General features: G+C 41.6%; 1 protein-coding gene across 1 annotated transcript in view; it reads left to right on the top strand.

The window, feature by feature from the left end:
* ITGA11 (integrin subunit alpha 11) overlaps positions 1 to 20,600 on the top strand; it is an 82,658-nt gene that overhangs the window by 19,870 nt on the left and 42,188 nt on the right. Inside the window, exons 2-3 of the mRNA XM_075859480.1 lie at positions 235 to 346; positions 20,282 to 20,391. Of these exons, the coding sequence (XP_075715595.1) occupies positions 235 to 346; positions 20,282 to 20,391 (222 nt within the window). The remainder of the gene's footprint in view (positions 1 to 234; positions 347 to 20,281; positions 20,392 to 20,600) is intronic.

Here is a 20,600-nt window from a genome sequence, read left to right as displayed (position 1 = left end):
GAATCATGACAGTTGCCATTGTTATATATGCATTGGCATTACTGGCATCTCAGCACAACAGGAGGCAAACCGGTTAAAGTTAGTACTTTACTGGAAAAAGATTCCAATTAAAGCTACACAGCTAATGTTCGCAAAAATTAAGAAATCAGGATCAATCCATTTATATACACAGATTTTATATGTCATGCTTTACTCCGTACTCAGTACTCCATCTTTTCTTTTTTTCTCTTTTAGGTCTGACTGACACATTCAACATTGATGACAAAAAACCAAGAATTATCGAAGGATCCAAGGATGCATTCTTTGGATATACAATACAGCAGCATCTCGTTGGAGACAAGAAATGGTAACTGCTTATCATACATATATGTATATATATTTATTTATTCTGTGTGTATGTGTATATATATATATATATATATATATACACATATATATATATATATATTTAAAAAATTATTTTTGGATTATATATATATATATATATATATATATATATATATATATATGCACTGTATATATATCAGATAACCCTGATAAGGCACTGTATATTCAGCACTAACCACAGCAGGATATTCAGAATAGTGCAACCAGTACAGTAAAGGGGTTAAGTTTATTAGAACAAGAAAAGGCCAAAAAGAGTCCTCCATATGTTTGCATTTTTGTGGTGTGTTTGTATCTCATTTGGGATCTGTAGGAATCTCCAGTGCTGGATAAATCTTATCTGAAGGAATTAAGTTGAGGAGGAGTTTAGATTCTGGCCATGATTCCATATGAGCTGGAAAGTCAAATAATGTGAGCCCAGATAAACTATTGTTTTTTTTAACTTGTTACTAAGTATTCTGTTCAAATGGACCCACTCCCATAATAGCAGAAATGCCACTTAGAGATACTCTAGGTGTTTCTGCAGCAATAATATGGTTGTAGTGGATTCTCAGAAGTTTCCTCTGGACCCTGACTGCTCAGCCAATTTATTTTGTTTGTCACAGCTGGGTTAGTTCTTCATAAGGAGATGACGATGACTTAAAGGGGTTTTCCCATAATCAGTATTCATCACCTATCCATAGGATAGGTGATAACTATCTGATTTGTGGGGGTCTGACCACTGGGACACCCACTGATCACAAGAACGGGCTTACCTTGCCGTTCCTGGCAGCCCCATAGGAATGGAGCCCCACAGGAGCGGCAAAGTAAGCCCGTTTTCGTTATCGTGGGGGTCCCAGCGGCAGGACTCTGATCGATCAGATATTTATCACATATCCTGTGATTTAGACGTGGGTGCATACCATGCCGTATCACCAGACCTGGGTGTAAGAGGAGACTTGCTTGGCACATAAGGGGATAGAAGCTGCCAGCATAATGCCGCATCATTGGGGCACAGAAAGCAGAAGGAAGAGCATTTCTAGCACTACAGAGCAGCATAGGAAAGGAGAGGTGAGGAGGAGGGAGGCTGTCAATGAAGGGGAGGTTGAAACACACATAATGATACACTAAACAGCACACGGGATTGCTGAGCAAGGGAGCCTGCAGACTGCCACTGGGGTATCAAGGTTAGCAGTGAGGTGGGATATGGAGAGTGGAGCCAGTGTGTGGTCTAAGATACCAATCCTGGGAACCAAGAGGGGAGCCATGCTGGGGAGTAGGAGTGAGAGGGGAGCCATGGTGGGGAACAAGGAGAGGGAAGCTATTCTGGGGGCTAGGAATGAGTGGGGAGCCATGCTGTGGAACTAGGAGAGGGAAGCGATGCTGGGGGCAAGGAATGAGTGGGGAGCCATGTTGTGGACTAGGAATGAGAGGGAAGCCATGTTGGGTGCTGAGAATGAGAGGACTGTTTATTTGTGTGCTGTGCATGATTGCTGACTGCATTACCCACTTTAACCTGCATTCTGTGTACTTTTTTCTTTGAGCGGACCATCTCAATACAATTTTTTTGTGCAATTTTGGATGGTTGGCTCAAAAAGGTTTCATTGTATATAGGAAAGATTCTACTTTTTCTCCCTTTTGTTAATCCATTCCTGGTTGTGGCTTTAAAAACTGCATTTAAAAACTTCACCAAAACTGCACTTTGTGAATATACCCGTATTTATCACATCCCAATTTATTAACTCATTAAAAATCTCAAGATCTTAAAATGTTCAAATATCCCTTATCTATAGAAAAAAACTTTCAAAGAAATATTAAAAGTAAATTTTTATATGACCAAAATCCAAGATTGCACCATGTGTTCTCTATCTTCAGCTGCCTGCGATCAAATTGGGAAAAAACTTACCTCCCTAAAATATAAAAATTCTCTTCAATAATTTTTTTTAATTATATTTGTGTTTGAGAAAGCTGAGTGAGAATAATAATATCACCACCATTGCAGCTCCCACAGAAATGTCACCCAGATATCCCAGACTCCTGAATGACAATGGCGAGATATATACTTCTCGCTCACATTTTAATATTTTTAGTTTTTTCTATTATCTACTACATATATATATTTTACAAATCATATCTATGAAATCTACTTCAGTATTCATTTTTTAGAATTATAAGGAGTGCAGAATATAGATGGAAGTTAGAATCTTGTTAAAAATTAATAAAATTTCTTTATCATATAAATATAACTTAAAAACGAATTAAAAAACAAGCAAACTAGAATTCGCCCAATAAAAAGCCAGAATTCAAAGAACTCCCAACAGTTTCTATTTATTTATGGAACTCGTAGCATCAGAGCAAGGGCTCAGATACACACAGCTTTTTTTACAGTGCCATCTTGGCGGCAGTTCCCATACCCAATAATAGCAGCAAATCATGTTTATATAGTGTTGGGGTGTTTTGTGAAACAAAGAAATATATTAGTAAAGAAAAACCTCACCTTGAATAGGACTGAGCCTCTGTACCATACAAATGTGCAGTGGCGGATTAAGTAGACCATAGGCCCTGGGCTGTTACCCATAGTTGGGCCCCCCTTCTCCACCGCCGCCCTGTAACTATTGTTAACACTTCCTTTTTGTCCAGACATTAACAAATGGGTGTTACTACTCCCCTTGTCAAAAGGCTGTGTCCCCACATACTGACAGTCTCCAACCATCGCTGACAGTATCGCACCGTGTAGGGACACATTTTCCTGACAAGGGGAATAGTAACACTTATTTGTCTATCAGTCCTGGACTGCACAAAGACTTTGTGAAATACAAGGATTTCCTATAATAAACATGTCAGTAGAGATGACAGATTGTCTATAAATCTAGTGACTCACAGGTGACGACATAGTTTTTTTCCTCTTTTCTTCTCCATCCAGTCCAGACTTCATGACGACTTTTCCCGACCATGACCCATTTCTGCAGAATTTGCCACTCAGATGTCTTTGGCTCCTCACTTTTCCAACATTTCCACACCTATAAACAAAGATAATATTATCATGGTGCCACACACTGTGCCCCTAAATATAATAGCACCAAACACTGCGCCCCTGAATAAAATAGTACAAACACTGTGCCCCTAAATATTATAGCACCATAGACTGCGCCCCTGAATATAATTGTGTCAAACACTGTAGATAGCACCACACACAGCCCCCTGTAAATAGCGCTACACAGTCCTCCCCCTCTGTAAATAGCGTCACATAGCCCTCCCCCTCTTGTATATAGTGCTACACAGCAATGCCCCTTAGATATAGTGATACACAGCGCTCCCTTCTATATAGTGCTATACATCAATCACCCCTTGTATATTGTGCTACACAGCGTCTCCCCCTTGGACCTGCAGCTCTTGTAATTGCTCAGTATAATGTCCCCCATAGCTGCCCCCACAGTATAATGCCCTTCATAGCTGCCTCTACACAGTATAATTTTACCCTTAGCTGACCCTACACAGTATAATGCCTCCATAGCTGCGACACAGTATAATGCCTCCATAGCTGCAACACAGTATAATGCCTCCATAGCTGCAACACAGTATAATGTCCCCATAGCTGCTACACAGTATAATGCCTCCATAGCTGCAACACAGTATAATGCCTCCATAGCTGCGACACAGTATAATGCCTCCATAGCTGCAACACAGTATAATGCCCCCATAGCTGCAACACAGTATAATGCCCCCATAGCTGTGACATAGTATAATGCCTCCATAGCTGCTACACAGTATAATGCCCCCATAGCTGCGACACAGTATAATGCCCCCATAGCTGTGACACAGTATAATGCCCCCATAGCTGTGACACAGTATAATGCCCCCATAGCTGTGACACAGTATAATGCCCCCATAGCTGTGACACATTATAATGCCCCCATAGCTGTGACACAGTATAATGCCCCCATAGCTGTGACACAGTATAATGCCCCCATAGCTGTGACACAGTATAATGCCCCATAGCTGTGACAGTATAATGCCTCCATATGTACGTACCTAATAAATTAAAAAAAACATAATTACTTACCTATCCCGGTTCCCACGACGGTGGGGGATGCTTCTCCTCCTCTGCACTGTCCCGTGAGTGACTCCGTGCAGACAGGCGCGATGACGTCACTACATCGCGCCTGCCTGCACCGAGCCGCTCACGGCAGAGTGAATGCTGGAGCGAGGCTCCAGCATTCAAACCAACTGAATCTGCGTCCTGCGGACGCAGATTCAGTTGGAAGCGGGCAGCGCGGCATAGTTTTTTAAGATTGTGTGCGGTTTGGGAGGCGATGGGCCCCCTGGGAGCCTCGGGCCCCGGGCAGCCGCCCGAACCGCCCATATTATAATCCGCCATTGCAAATGTGCCACTGTGCCGCCTTAGTGGTTATGTCTTACTTTTCTGGATCTATTAATTCATTGAAACCTAAGTATTTAGGAACAATCTTCTGTGACTCCTCCAACAACGTGAAGACTAAAGTCACAGTGATTAAGGATACTGAGATCTATGCTGCCGTTTTCAAGGTCCTTGCACTAAAGTGTTGTTTTACCTGTTTCTGTGACTGCCTGATGAACTGACATGAAGAAATCCAAGTGGTTGCTTGTGACTAGTGAAATAATGACTTCAAAGCCATTACTGTAATGACGGGGGTAGGGAAACAGACAAGTGAGTCCTAATCTACCCGCCACTCTGTCCTTGCCTACTTGCAACGACCCGCCCTAGGCGACGGGGTACAACTGGGCGGCGGTCCCTACGCTCAGTAAGTGCACGAGACAAACAGACAAGGGAACACAAAGCAAAGGGAAAGGGGCAGTTGCCCACGGCAACACCGTGAGCAACAAGAGTGGTGAACGAGCCGAGTCAAACCAGGAGTGCACGAGGTACCAAACGCAGAGCAGGAGAGTAGTCAGTAAGCCAGGGTCAGTATGGAGCAGGATCAAATAGAAGCTGTAGCTGGGCCAGGAAACCACACGAGAAGAATCACAAGCAAAGGAGGAACAGGAAAGGCAGGTATAAATAGACAGAGGGCGGGAGCTAGCTCCGTCTGGCCAGGCTGCGATAGGCTCTCCCACTCATAAGCCTGCCATCCTGAGTGGTGGAAGATGGGATCAGTCTCAGAGACATAGACTCAGGTGCAGACTGATTACCTATGGGAGTATACACAGAAGTTGTGCCTGGCAGATCCTTTACAATTTCATTGCGAGTGGAAGAAAAAAAGTTTACCAGGGACCACAGTGACTTAGTGGGGGTGCAAGATTGTTAGGGGAGTTAGAAAGTAGTATACTTCAGAAACAAATTTCATATGATTAAACCTATAGATAAGCATCTATTGCAAACTATTGCAGAATATTGTAAAAATTGATCTCCACGACCCAGAGCCTTACAAAATTAAACTATCCATGGATCCTATGAGCAATACACAATATGATTCTCCAGATCATGGAACTCTAGTCTGGCCATTCTGTGTTGGTTATTCATATGCGAAGCCATAAATGACATGATTTTCTGTTAGTGTTTAATCTCTCTAGTCTTTATGTACATATGCATGATGTACAATTAATCTGAAGGACAGAATTATGTAATCTAATCATCTGGTAAGGCTTAGTACGTGCAGGAATTAGTTACAGCCCCCTGGGCCAGTGACAGAATCTGTTGGTCAAGTGTGATCAGTACAGATACCATGCCTGTTATGTAACAAGTATTCATGAGCCCAGGATTTAGGGTAAGCTTAAATTGACTCAAGGGAAGTTACTTATTAAATGGCAGGAATATGGAATGAGTTTATTTGATGTGTAAGTTTCCTAGATCAGAAGGCGTAAAGTGTGTGAAATGTGCCAGCTCTGCTCTGCCTTCAGGACAGAGAGGTGATGTAAGAATAATTCTTTGTAAACAACAGCTTGGACAGATTGTGTGGGAGAGAAGAGATTGAATAGCATCATTCGAGCGGTTCTGAGTCAATGCAATGAGATCCAGAAAAGGGGCCAGACACCCAATCAGGAAAGATAAATGGGGAGATGGAGGCAGAGCGGATGTTATTCTTCCTTCTGGTGATGGCCTGGACTTTGTCTTGATGCTGGCGCTATACGAAATGTCCGCCAGCTTTTCACCCTATCATTGATATGACATCACAAATCATGGTTTATTCCCTCTTCACATGGTGCTTGTGTGAGGATTAGGACCCGGAAATTCACACGCAGTACTCTTGGAATAGATTCAAGAATTTGGTCACATTTAAAATCTAGCGTTCCAGAGAAGTTTGCTTATAGCGTATTAGTAAGTATGTATACTAACTACTTTGGTATACTTTGTAGGTGCCCTGTGTAGTGTAGGGTGACGGGTGCTCTGCACTATTGTGGGGTACTGAGTATTACAGGATGGTGAATGCAGTATATTAATGGGTTAATTCAAGGGATAAACTCATTACTGATAACTATGTATCAATGTATTAAATGCATAAGAAGCATTGAGTAGAATTAAGGGGTACTATAAAATACTAACTGTCTTTATTTGCTTACGGATTGACAGCTTCTTCAATGCTATTTCTGCCCCCTTTTAGGACCCTTATCTATTAGCCAGAGTGGAGAGTATCTCCCTTACATTACATGGACAGTCTATTGATTTTAATGGGAACCATGTAATGCTTAATATTTCCTGTGGAAACGCTGTAGGATAATTGGACACCTGCTGCCAGGTCCATCCACAGACTACAGCTGATCTCTGTGGCAGGACACCCTGTAATCAGGTTATTTTTGGGGACAACTCTTTACAGAAAGGTATTGTCCGATGCGAGCCAATTCATATCTCCTTATATTGTAGAGGAATAATCGAGGCACTCACCGAAGCTGGCAAAACAATTTCTTTATTACAAAAAGATCTCGGTCAGGATGTGGAATTGCCTACGGCCGTTTCACGTGCGTACACGCTTTCTCAAGGCCCTTGAGAAAGCGTGTACGCACGTGAAACGGCCGTAGGCAATTCCACATCCTGACCGAGATCTTTTTGTAATAAAGAAATTGTTTTGCCAGCTTCGGTGAGTGCCTCGATTATTCCTCTACAATATATTCAGCCGATTGTGCTACACTTTCGATGAGCAACTCCGTGGCAATTTACCTGCAATTATCCAAATAGAAAGAAAGCCATACTTCTATACTCCCATTCCGATTGAGCGGTTTTGGCAGTGCCAGCCTCCTTCCTTCTTCCCATTTATATCATATCTCCTTATCATGTCATGTAGTAAAGTGCAAAAGAATGACTGAATGTCATAAAATAATATTACTATACATAGGGCCACTTACAGTTATAACCCTACCAACTTATTCACTGTTGGATTCACTCTGGGGAACATCTCAGTCAAAAGATTTTTATTATAATAAACCAAAAGTAAAAGACAAGGGCCATCAAGACCTAAAATGACAGACAAATTTAAAACAATATGGTGGTGGTCAGGGGACCACAATATACAGAGCAGTATGTCACAATCAACATTAATCAGAGAACACTGAATGTCACATATAATAACTGTAGTTACTACATCAAAGACAAAAAAGTATATTGTACACACAGTAAATTACTGTATATCAGTGTCGTCTCAGAAATAGAAAGATGTTGCATAAGAGATAGTACTAGGGGTCAATACCAACCACTGTGCTGCATAATGTGCCCCTAATAATAACAGACAACCACCAAAGAGCCCAGATGCGCGTTTCGCCATCAGCTTTTTCAAGGGGTACTGTGTGGTGGGATGGGTGTAACTTTTATAGGAAGATTTTTTTTATATAAGGAAGAGCTATTCTAATTAGAACACACATGTAATACATGCATAACAATCACCTCTAACGTAAAGCTTATGTGTATGGAAATTGTTTACCCACCTGAGTCAAATAAAGTCATGAGACCGCTCTCTATATGGCGCCTGTCCATGGCGGACATAACTGCCCCGACCCTCCCATCACGGCGTCCGGAAGATGCAAACCGCACATGTCCATGCGCGTCCGCATCACACACACAGCCGGAAGGGGAGAAGCCGGGCCAGCGCATGCGCCATACACAGGCACTCCGCAGCCACCATTTTAGTTCAGGGAGAGAGGGGTAAGAAATAGCCCTAATCTGAAAGGCCCATTGTTTAATGGACTACATAGGTAGAACAACATAACATATAAAGATACCTATGAGTGGTTATTGTCATCAATACATATGATTAAAATTTGTATGTTAGGTCATAGAAAAACAGTATATTGTTGCAAAGTGTATTATGTGATGAACATAAGTGAAAAAAATAATAAAATAAATGTGAAAAATAAAAGTGAAAAGTGAACACATGCGCACAAATAAAAAGTGAAGATTATATATCAGCATAATTATAAAGGCATATCCACGTACATAGGCCAACTCATATATACATGATCATCCATGCATATCCATACATACACAAATGGCATGCATACACTCACGCACTACATAATTTAAAATTGTGTAAATACCTATGCCTAGAGGAAATGTGTATAACCCAATATAAATTAGAAAATATTTTTTGTACATAGAAAAAATATTATATTTTCGTTTTTTAGGGAAATAAACATAAATTCTTAAAAATAATAATATAATAAAGACCCGTCAATATGACAAGTCAATAGTGACCAAACATGTACTACCCAGATCCACAGGGATATTACACCCATCTATATATCTATTATTTGAATTAGTGTAAGGGCCAATAAGGCCCTAAAAACCCATGAGAAAAACTGACGTTAAATGTTTATTTGATATGGGTAGTTACTTTATAGCACTGGGGAGGGCACTCATTAAACCTTTGCACTGGGCCCACTAATGTGTTAAACGGCCCTGATTATACAAGGAAAGCAACCTATCCTGAGCAATCTAAAGAGTGGGTTTCTGAATTATTCATTGACTGACTCCTTCATTTTTCCTATGGAAGACATTTTTTTAATTTAAAGGTGTTGTCCAGAATTAGAAAAGTATGGCTGCTTTCTTCCAGAAACAGCACCACACCTGTCCATGGGTTGTGTCTGATATTGCAGCTTGGATCTATTGAAGTGAATAGGGCTGAGCTGCCAAACCATACACAACCTGTGGACAGGTGTAGCACGGTTTTTGGAAGAAAGCAACCATGTTTTTCTAATCCTAGACAACCCCTTTAAGTGACATCATCAACTCATCACTCTTTAAAACTGAAATAATAGAATGGTGTTATGAGCATGATGGATTTCACCAACGTCTGATTATAATAAAAATTGCAATATAGTTAATGGGGTTGTCCACCTTCTGACAACTGATGACCTATCCACCGGATAGGTCATCAGTATGTCATAGATGCCACTCCGGTCGCCTGCAGGCACGGGATGTTGTGGCACATAATGCTATGTACGGAGCCCGGAGGCAGTTGGCTCCGTACATAGCATAGCGGCCGTGCTGCTAACTGCTTCCGGGATGTACGTCCAGACCAGCTGATCTGTGCGGGGTCCGGGTGTTGGACCCCCACAGATCATGTACTGATGACCTATCCACCGGATAGGCCATCAGTTGTCAGAAGCTGGAAAACCCCTTTAACAAAATATGAAATATCAAAGCAATAGTCAATTGTGTCCTTTACTGTGAAATAACCCTTTAAAACATTACAGTACAAAGGTCTTATGTAGAGGTCCACCTTACGTTAAAGTGTCTAAAAACAATATAGGAACACATGCTGATCCATTTATGATGATTTTTTACCTTATACCAGCAGAAATATGGAACTTTATTAGACAATCTTAATAATACATTTCTAATTACTGAGTATTCTCTCCGTCCAATGTTTTGTAGCATACCGAGTATTATGTCTCAATCTCAGATAAAATATGGCTCCTGCATTCTCCAATATCTTTTGACAATAGTCTTGATGGTCTACATTAAGCACTAAGATCACATTTACTCTCAATGAATTGAGAAACATTCACAATAAATCCTGATATTTATTTTTCATTATCTTTATGAAGGTACGTACAAGTTGTGGCATAATCTCATTGGCTTGGTTGCGAATGAAGTAAATGTTTTTATGGGGTGTCATCTCTACAGATCCGGGGATACTGTCAGCTGCTCTGAGCAGCTCTCACTTCATAGTTTTATGAGTCCGCCCCGTTGCTGGGTTACAATTTTGCTGCTGCTTATTTTTTCCTGGCTCTGCTCCCTTAGACCAGATGTTTGAAGGTTCCTCCTTTATGTCTGTCGCTTTGGAATGTCCCCATCACCAGCGTGGCCACATGTGCACAGCATGAGGTTCTGACTGTGTGTGGGGAGACATCAAGGATACATAACTGCTACTCATTATAGGGACCAGTAGATAGGAGTGCATCTTTGGGGGTTTTGTAGTGTATATTTCCATTGTTCATAGGGTTACGTTTCCTGCTATGCTCATTGTTGCCCAAAGAGCCAATACACACACTCCCCTCACATCTGGTTTTGTGAGTAGTCTTTGGCTGCTGCTTCCAGTCTCATGGATAGACTCCCAAACCCACTAAAAATGAACCAAAACCTATCAAATAAAATTACATCTTATCCACTACCAACTGCAACTGTGAACGTGCAGCGAAATCCTGAGCACCGGATTCATGAAGTTATGGAATCACCAGACCTTCCTGGAACAGGCATGCGGCAATGTGTAATATTATCCTGGTGTAACCAAACTATATTAGAAGCTTTAACTGAACGTAAACTACATAAAAGGTTAATTATTTGTTTTACTCTTTGATGCAATTGGAAACATTCTTCCGAACCTTAAGGGTTCACCTGCACCTTTGATGAATTTGGTGATATACTCATCAAATATAAATGTATCATCTTTATAATATACCTGCTTTAGTTGGCTTACTTTAGACCAACTTTTGGTGCAATGTGGGGCATTTTACGGCATACCACCTTTCCCTGTAAGGCCCCATGCACACGACCGTAAAATTACGGGCCCGTTCATTTCTATGGCCAACGAACACCTTCCCGTTTGTCTACGGGAGGGTGTCCGTGCCGTAGAAACCGGCCGAAAAAATAGGACATGTCCTATTTTTTTATTTGACAGACCGTGCTGCTATACTTTATAATGGGAGCACGGCCCATAAAAAGGGCCGGCTGCCCGCAGCCGTCTGTGCCAGTAATGGCGGGTTGTAATTACGGGCACAGTCGTGTGCATGGAGCCATGCACACGACCGTGCCTGCAATCACGGCCCGCGATTGCGGGCACGGCCGGCCGCTGACTGACAGCCGCATTTCCGGGCCGTGCTCCCATACAAAGTATGGGAGCACGGCCCGCAAAATGCGAAGGAATGGACATGTTCCATAATTCCCGGAACATTTCCACGGCACTGACACCCTTCCGTAGTGCTACGGAAAGGTGTCAGTGTTCAATGAAAGTGAATGGCTCCGTTTTTGTGGACCGCAATTGCGGTCCGCAAAAACGGAGGTTTTTTGCTGTCGTGTGCATGGGGCCTCAGCTATGCATCATAGACAAGTCTCTAAAACTGTTAAGAAATGTGGAGCATGGCATTTACTCCAGAATTCTATATCAGTTTGAAAAGTAAATCTGCCTTGATGTCTTTACCAGGGCACAAAAATTAAGCAGGTTTGCTGCTGCTTATTGATCTTATAATTTACGGGGTTTTACTGCTACGGTATAAGCCGGATACCGAGGGCAGGTATAAGGTATGCATATGTTAACTACGCTAGCCATGTACTGATGTGTTTATAAGCAAAGTTGTGTCGTTATTCATTGGCGATGAGTCCGGGATTCATGTGGTATTCATGAATATATGAGCTAGACCTCATCTGGTATTCATGTGTTAATAAACGGCGCTTCATATGGTGTTCATGTGCTAACAAGCCAGTTAGACTCATAGCCAATTCAGAGCATTTCATCTTCATGCACGCAAAATAATCAATAATGATAATAATAACCATAGTATCCATCAATAATAACCATAGTATCTCTCAAAAGCAACTGGACTGCTTGCTGACAGTTTCCAAACAGCACAGGAGAGTAAAGAGGGAAAGCTGCAAAATGGTAATCAAGATATATTACAAAAATGCTAGATAATTCTGCTACAGTGCCACCACAGAGGAAATTAAAGGGGTTGTCCACTTTCAGCAAATGAATGTTATTTTTTTTGTATAATTAAAAGTTATACAATTTTCCAATATATTTTCTGTATTCATCAAATTTTTTAAGATTACTGCTTGTTGTTATTTAGTAGGAACATTCATTGTTTACTTCCAGTAGATAAATTCTGTCCCGGGTCATGTGATGGACGCACCGGTGCTCGGCTCGTTACAGTTACAGTGTGTGCATCAGATCTGTGTCTTCTAACGATCTTCTAAATATAGACTTAGCGCTGAAAAAAACATATTCCATGCAAGGAGGGCACCCAGCGCCTCAAAGTTGCCTCTATATTTTAGCCAATTAGTCAACAAAAAATAAATGAACTGGGTATATTCAGACATTGCAGTCATTTTGCAGATTTTTTCCACAACTACCACCAAATTGTGTCAAAATGCCATGGTTTTGCCACGATATTGTAAAAAAAGGCAGCATTTTCCCGTGAGTTCGCAAGGTGCCGCTACGTTTGACTACATCCTTACACTTTGTATAACTGGTGGTTCAGCACTAATTTAACAAACTTTAAAATTACTGCACAGAGCACATTAGTATTACAGGAAGCATAGTAAGTTGTTGGCCGCTATTAGCTGGCAACTCAGTGAAGACTAGAGGACTCACCACCATCAATAGGGGAGCGGGAGCCGGATGATTCTTAGAGCAGCCAGGAGGAGTAGGTGGAGGACACAGATCAACGTGAGTAAGCGAGGGAAAGGACGGCAGAGATGAGCTCCACACAGAATGTCCTGACAAACTGGCCAGTTTCAGAACCTCGTGTGCATCGAAACTGCCGCACACAATGTCTGAAGGATAGCGCCATGACCTTGCGTGCTGGCATGGGACATGACCAATGCGCCGAGCGGCTCCACACATCTACTGGGGCGACCGGCCTGGGGGGGTCATGCCCTCCTGCTCCTGGCCCAACCCGCCCTTAAATACAGAACTGATCAGGCACAGTCACAGGCAGAATAAACATCAGACCCCCCCCCCCCCCTGCAAACGCTGATTTACCTGCAAACGCTGATGCTGCTGCAGAATCAACTGTAGCCTCTGGTGCCGATGTGTCCTCGCTGGTCCGACACGATGCAGGACCTGGGGCAGGAAGCGAGTGAAGTCACAGTGTGATCTCTCGAGAACACGCTGTGTGTCTGCACTGCCAGAAGCTGGGCGTTCTGAAGAGAAGTGGATACTTCTCGTCAGAACGCCCAGCTAGTAAAAGTAGTAAAAACGCCCCGATGTACGCACATAATACACGCCCACTTGGACATAACGTTAAACACGCCCAGTTGTACTTTAGAAAGCCTAATTTGCATAAATATAAAAATGGTCATAACTTGGCCAAAAATGCTCGTTTAAAAAAAAAACAAAACGTTACTCTTATCTCCATTGCAGCGCCGATCTGCTGCAATAGCAGATAGGGGTTGCAAAATCTGGTGACAGAGCCTCTTTAAGTGGAGTGGACAGACACATGTAAGTTGTGCCCTTAGTGACCAACTATTTTCCCAGAGCTACTAGTGAATTACAATTACATTAAACCTAAAGCATATATATCGCTGTGCAAATAAATGGAATCTATTTTTGTCTGTAAGCAGAATTTTGGGCTAGTAGTGTTCTTCATTGGGAAACATAGCTCTTTTCCATCACATAGACTCCCAAAAAAACAAGGGGGTAAATTTCTCAGGCTTGGTTCACAAAAACAGTTGTTTGGTGTATACACCAGGAAATTCTCCCAACGTATACATCTGAGACTATGTTCACATCATGTTTATAGCCTGCATCGGAGGTATATCTATGTAAGGAGGATCTTGGAGTATCCCAATGTATTGGCGCACAGTAGGCTACATCGCCTATTGACTTGTATTGCCTATAGGTGACGCTTTTCCCAACGTACACTCAAAACATATATCAAAAACATGATGTGAACATAGCCTAACAAGCACATTGACTATCAATATCCAAAAATATACCATTGTAAAATGAGGCACAACTTATATTGCTTCCAGCAATGAAGGGTCATGAAAAGTATTACATAACATATTAAAATTAATAAAGAGAAAAAGAAGCAGATAATGGCGTGCCAGTGTGTTATTTTGTGTTTGTTTCGTCTGGATAAGTCATACAGTCTGTAATATTAAGAACCAGTGCTCACAGGTGTCATGTTAATTCATATTGCAGAGAGAGGTAGAGAGAACAGAAATTTCCATTGGTCGGAGCCAAGTTAATATTATGAGACTGGCAGCTTGCTTTATGGAGGTTTATGTGACTGCATTTCTTACCCCAACCCATTAGGAAATTGTATAGTATGTTCCATTCTATTGTCTAACTCTATTTAATATATATTTTTGCACCTGCATTCTACAATGGTGTTTCAATTATCTTTAACAAAGATGGCAGGCCTCTTCTAAATAACGCTTACATGGTTACAGGTCAGATTCACGATAGAATATAAAAATATATATATAAAATTTTCAGCAGAAAAATATATAGTATAGGCCTAGACAGATACTTATACTGCACAAGCTGAGTCACATGAGACAACCTGCGCACAATTCAAGTTGTATGATTTTCTCTCTTGCTCTCACTTTTCAATAGAAAAGTTTTGTCTTCCATTGTTTACTGCTATAACCATCCATGCCGGCGCATCATGTGGTCCCCATCAAGAACTATCCTAGCTGCTACCATACAGTATAATGCCACATAGCTGCCCCCACCCATTATAATGCCCCATAGCTGCCACATACAGTATAATGCCCCGATATCTGCCCCATACAGCATAATGCCCCCGTAGCTGCCCCATACAGTATAATGCACCCATAGCTGCCCCATACAGTATAATGCCCCATCGCTGCCCCAAATAGTATAATGCCCCTATAGATATTCCTTATACCATATAATGCCTCCATAGCTGTCCCATACTGTATAATGCCCAATAGCTGCCCACATACAATATAATTCCCCATTTGTTTCCCCCATATCCAGTATAATGCCACCATACTGCCTAATAAATAATAATAAAAAAATACTCACCTAACCATGTTCCTACTACTAATTGAGGAGATCCTTCTGCTCCTCCGGTCTGGTCTTTGCTATGAGTGGCTCAGCAGATGACACTTAGCATGGCAGATGACACTGGACGTGGCAGATGACACTGGATGTGGCAGATGGAACAAACACGACTCCAACACTAGACTTCAGCTTAGGAACAAACACTGTTACAGGATATGGGCACACGGAACAGGATACAACTAAGGGATCATTTACTTAAACTAACATGGGAAGACAACAACAATGCTCAGGCACAGGAAGGAGGGCAGGACGGATTTTTAGTAGGGCAGGGTGCACGGGGATAGGATAGGGAATGTAATTGTTGTGCGCTGACCCTTTAAGAAGAGACCAGGACACGCGAGCGCACCCTACTGGAGCGAGCAGCAGGCGGAAGCAGTACATGCCGGCGTCCCCGGGGAGGAGGAGGAAGAGGACATAGAGGTAAATGATGCTGCGGGCCACCAGAGCTAGAGTACCCTAGCCCACCAGGGATCTTCTCATTAACCCATTTAAATCCCTAGACTACAATGGATGTTACCATTAAGCTCTAGCCCACCAGGAATGTTATCATTAACCCCGTCACTCTGCTAGAACACTAGGGATCTTATCCATAATTGCAGAGGAAATTTAGACTACCTGCCCATTTTCCAGAGATATTGTTTTTTTTTTACAGTCTTTATTATAAATACAAGATGATGTAGGTATGCTGTATTTGCACAGGGGCCTTCAGTTGTCTGTGTCCGCACCTGCTCTGGAAGTGAGACCCAATATCCAGCTACAACTTATTAACTCTTCTACACACACCACATTAAGGAAAATGATGCATTGTTGTTTCTTAACTTTAGTGCAAGGAGGAAGCTTCGGTACTAAAGTGCCTGGTGGCACCATTATCATCATCATTAAACACCATCAACACAGGAGTAAGCCTTACCTAACAGTGGCTCAAATACATTCTCACTGTACCTGGCATAAAATAACCATCGGGAGTCTGAAGGACTTCAGAAAGAATAAAATACAGTGGGACAATTATAAATGTACATTGCAAAGTCTGGAGTGAGGTTCTTGAATCCATAGATGCATCTTCAGCCTCATGAACATCCAGTTTTATGGATTATTGTGGATATGTAATAGGGCACCCACAGCCTGCTATGGGGCCATAATATACCTCCGTATGCCTCTGAGGCACATGATACAGGATTATTTTAAAAATGATGGTGGCATGTTCAAACACATGTTGTATTCCACTGGCATTCTCCCCTAGAAGCATTGGGGTGCATCAAGGAGCAATCATGTGGTGACACACTGAAGTCTGTGTGCCACTGTACCAGGTCCGTACACGCCGCAATGCCATGTGCATGAACCATATAAGGGAGATTACATTTTGTGGAGTTAGGTACAACATTTAGGTTTGAGTGATTCGTCTAATTTGAAAGTTCTTGCTCCCTTGGGAACCACCAATGTGATATGTAAAAAAAATGTCTGGAAGGTAGCAGTGGGAAGCAAAAGTCGGGGGCCTCTTCAAGCCCTAAACTTGAAGTCCAACATGCATTAACTGCACAGCCTTGGATGAAGAGGTCATCGAAATCCCTCAGAATGGGCCAGAACGTGCCATTGATGGAAGGATTTGTTGGTTCTCCAGAATAACTTGATCTCATCTTATCAAACTCAGCATTACTACACAGACAAACTCATCGCTGCTATGTGTCTGCTATGTGTGTACAATATATCAGGATTATGGTTGCGCATATGACAATCATATTTTCAGGATGTGATTTCATTTTCCTTTGCTCGGCACCTTTTAAATTTAGAAGGACATAATCCAACTAACAAGCATTGTCAACATTAGTAAGATACTGTAAATCATGTCTAGAAACTTTATATGAGTTGGGCCTGACTGGAGTTACTAACCTCAAACTTCTGTAAAACCCACAAGCTGCTTCTACATGTCACTTGTAGTTTTTATCAAACCTCCTGAATCTTACCAATCTTACAATCCTCTTGGTAATGTCTTTAAATTCTCAAATATATTTGCTATATTTCCATACCTGTGTAGCCTTAAAGTGGTATACACACATTTATTATCCATCTACTGCAGCTGGAATACCCCTTTAGGAATGAATGTTAATTGTCCATTTCTCTTCTTGGACTTTACTGGATATACAATAGGAGTAAATGGCTTAGTCACATGTAAAAAAAAAAAATCTGTTAAGAGAAGATGGAAGAAGCAGCTCCATATTTCATTACAGCTTTCAACTTTTTGTATAAAAAGAAAACAAAAACTGACCTGTTTACAAATGGATGGGCATTTCAATCCATCTTTGGCTTCGTTCACATCTGCGTCGGGACTCCGTTCATGGGTTCCATTGGAGCTCTCCGTCAGGGGAGCCCATGAACGGAATACAAACTGAGACAAACGGAAACCATAGGTTTCCGTTTGCATCACCATTGGTTTCAATGGTGACGGATCTGGTGCAAATGGTTTCCGTCTGTCACCATTATGCAAGGATTCCGTCATTTTGACAAAATCAATACTGTAGTCGACTGCGCTATTCATTCCGTCAAAACGACGGAACCTTTGCACAACGGTGACAAACGAAAACCATTTGCCCCGGATCCGTCACCATTGAAATCAATGGGGATGCAAACGGAAACCAGTTTGGATTCTGTTCATGGGTTCCCCTGATGGAAAGCTCAGACGGAAACCATGAATGGAGTCCCGACACAGATGTGAACGAAGACTTTCATTGACTGAGGAACATCAATTGTGGAGTTGCCTGGTGTTTGCCTGGTTTGTTCTTCTGAGCATCTATGAGCACTTGCCACAGTTCTTCTGCGCATTTGACGTATTATGGAGACAATCGATGATGTTGAGATCAAGGCTCTGTGGACCATGGTCTCTTTTTTCACAGAAGATGTTTTTTATGATGTTGGCCATGTGTTTGTAGCTGCTGTTAACCTGCATATAGTTGGGACTTTTCAGACGTCTCCCTGATGGTGTTGAAGTGACTTGTCAGTATTTTGGATTCTATTAGTTCTGACCAAATCACAGCAACAAATGCAGTCCCTACAGAGAACCACTGCTGATCCTCACTGTTGGCAGAAGCCGCGCATACTAATACTGCTCTCCTATTTTTTCTATGAATTAAATCACCTCATTCCAGACTTAGTAGAGTAAATATCTTCCATTCTCTATGATTAAGCTCACATTGCTTGCTTGTATACATTTTCATTTAAGATGACAGAATATCAAGATAGAAATTCAATATAAATAGTTGCACACAGTTACATCCAGTTGACAGTCTGAAGTAACTGATGACCTCAGTATCATAAACTATTCATGCAAACATTTAGTTCTGGCTTTCGAGACTTAGCATTGCCTGATCTAGAGATTGAGATATGAACTATATGTATTATATTCACCCAAGGAATGTCGAGTGAAATAAACATAAAAATAAATCTGTATAGAACGTGAAGTGAATAATATGGAACACTGGAGCACAGGTGAAAGAGCCAACGTACAGAAAGGGAAACTTTATAGGTCTTTACTAAGAGTCATGATGATGTATTATTTACTTTTTATAATGTGACATTATTACTAGTGCTAAAATTTGACACCACACAAATATGAATATTAATATCTCCATATCTGTCTTTCTTGATCAAAACTACAACCTTACTTTTACGAGTATTTAACTAAAAAATAGCTATATAGGGCATTTCCTTAATGCATTGTTCTCTGCGTACATACTAAACAAGAGCTGGTTCCTTACATGAGCCTTTCATTATTAGCCTTAAAGGGAACCTGTCAGCAGTTCTGGGGCCTCGAACCTGCTGACAGAGTGATATGGGGGAGCGGGTAGCATTGTAAATATACCTTTTGTCCCGGTCACAATAGTTGCATTAAAAGAGAAAACATCTGATTTCCACGACACGGCAGTCGCAAGTGCCACTCTCTACGCTGAGTGACGGCTCTAGCGGCCAATCGGAATACTACTAGAGCCGTCACTCAATCGGAATACTACTAGAGCCATCACTCATAGCTGTAGGGCAGGGATGGCAGTGTGCAGTGCAGGAGCACTTGCACATCAAATGCCTGCCTTAGTGGCACTTGCGATTGTGGTGCCGGGGCAATGAAATATTATTTTAAGATATGTATAAACCACCGGCGGGCACCGCCTGAATATTGCCACATACCCTGTAAACCACAGTATGAAAACTCAAAACACCAAATGGGTATCTATATGAGGCAAAGAAAATACCATGAAATAACTGTATTAGTAACAAACAAATATATTTCTTTAAAGTTAATACACCACATAAATTATAAAAACATAAAAAAATTAGCATAAGAATGATAAACAGGAATCTCTGGGAGGGGGGCCACCCTGATAAGTGGCAAACAATAGACACCCCCACTCACTCACCTAAACCCCTCAACAAGCGTTCTATATATGAAACATATAGCAAAAAAAATGTTGCATCAAACCAACATATCCTGGTCCTGAACCGAGAGGGGAAAAGGGGATTGTAAGCCCCACGCGTATCGCCGTGTGGTCATATTATATAGTATCATCAATAAATATTTTAAGGCATGTTTACAATGCCTTCCTCCTCCCCTATATCGCTCTATCAGCCGTTTTGAGGTCTCAAAACAGCAGACAAATTCCCTTTAAGTGCCAAAGTCATCAATTTTTTTTTTATTCTGTTACTTCATTCAGGTTGGTGGTTGGTGCCCCCTTTGATCAAAATGGAGCTCAGAGAACAGGAGATATCTACAAATGTTCAGTCAGCAATGATACCTCTACTGACTGCAGCAAGCTTGGAATCGGTAGGTGACATTACCTCCATTCCCCCCCCCCCCGTACATATTACCATACCTGTCTTTTACCTCAGGTTTACAAGTTACTTACAACAATATGATATGCAGTGATATCTAATTTAATTTCTTGTAACAACATAAAATGTTAAAAGGTATATTAATTACAATACTGATGGTGTGATAGCACCTAATAAATGGTTTCCTATCACCCATATACC

This window comes from Rhinoderma darwinii, chromosome 3 (assembly GCF_050947455.1).
Source record: "Rhinoderma darwinii isolate aRhiDar2 chromosome 3, aRhiDar2.hap1, whole genome shotgun sequence".
In the NCBI taxonomy this organism is placed as follows: domain Eukaryota; kingdom Metazoa; phylum Chordata; class Amphibia; order Anura; family Rhinodermatidae; genus Rhinoderma; species Rhinoderma darwinii.
This window is presented reverse-complemented; position numbering and strand designations above follow the sequence as displayed.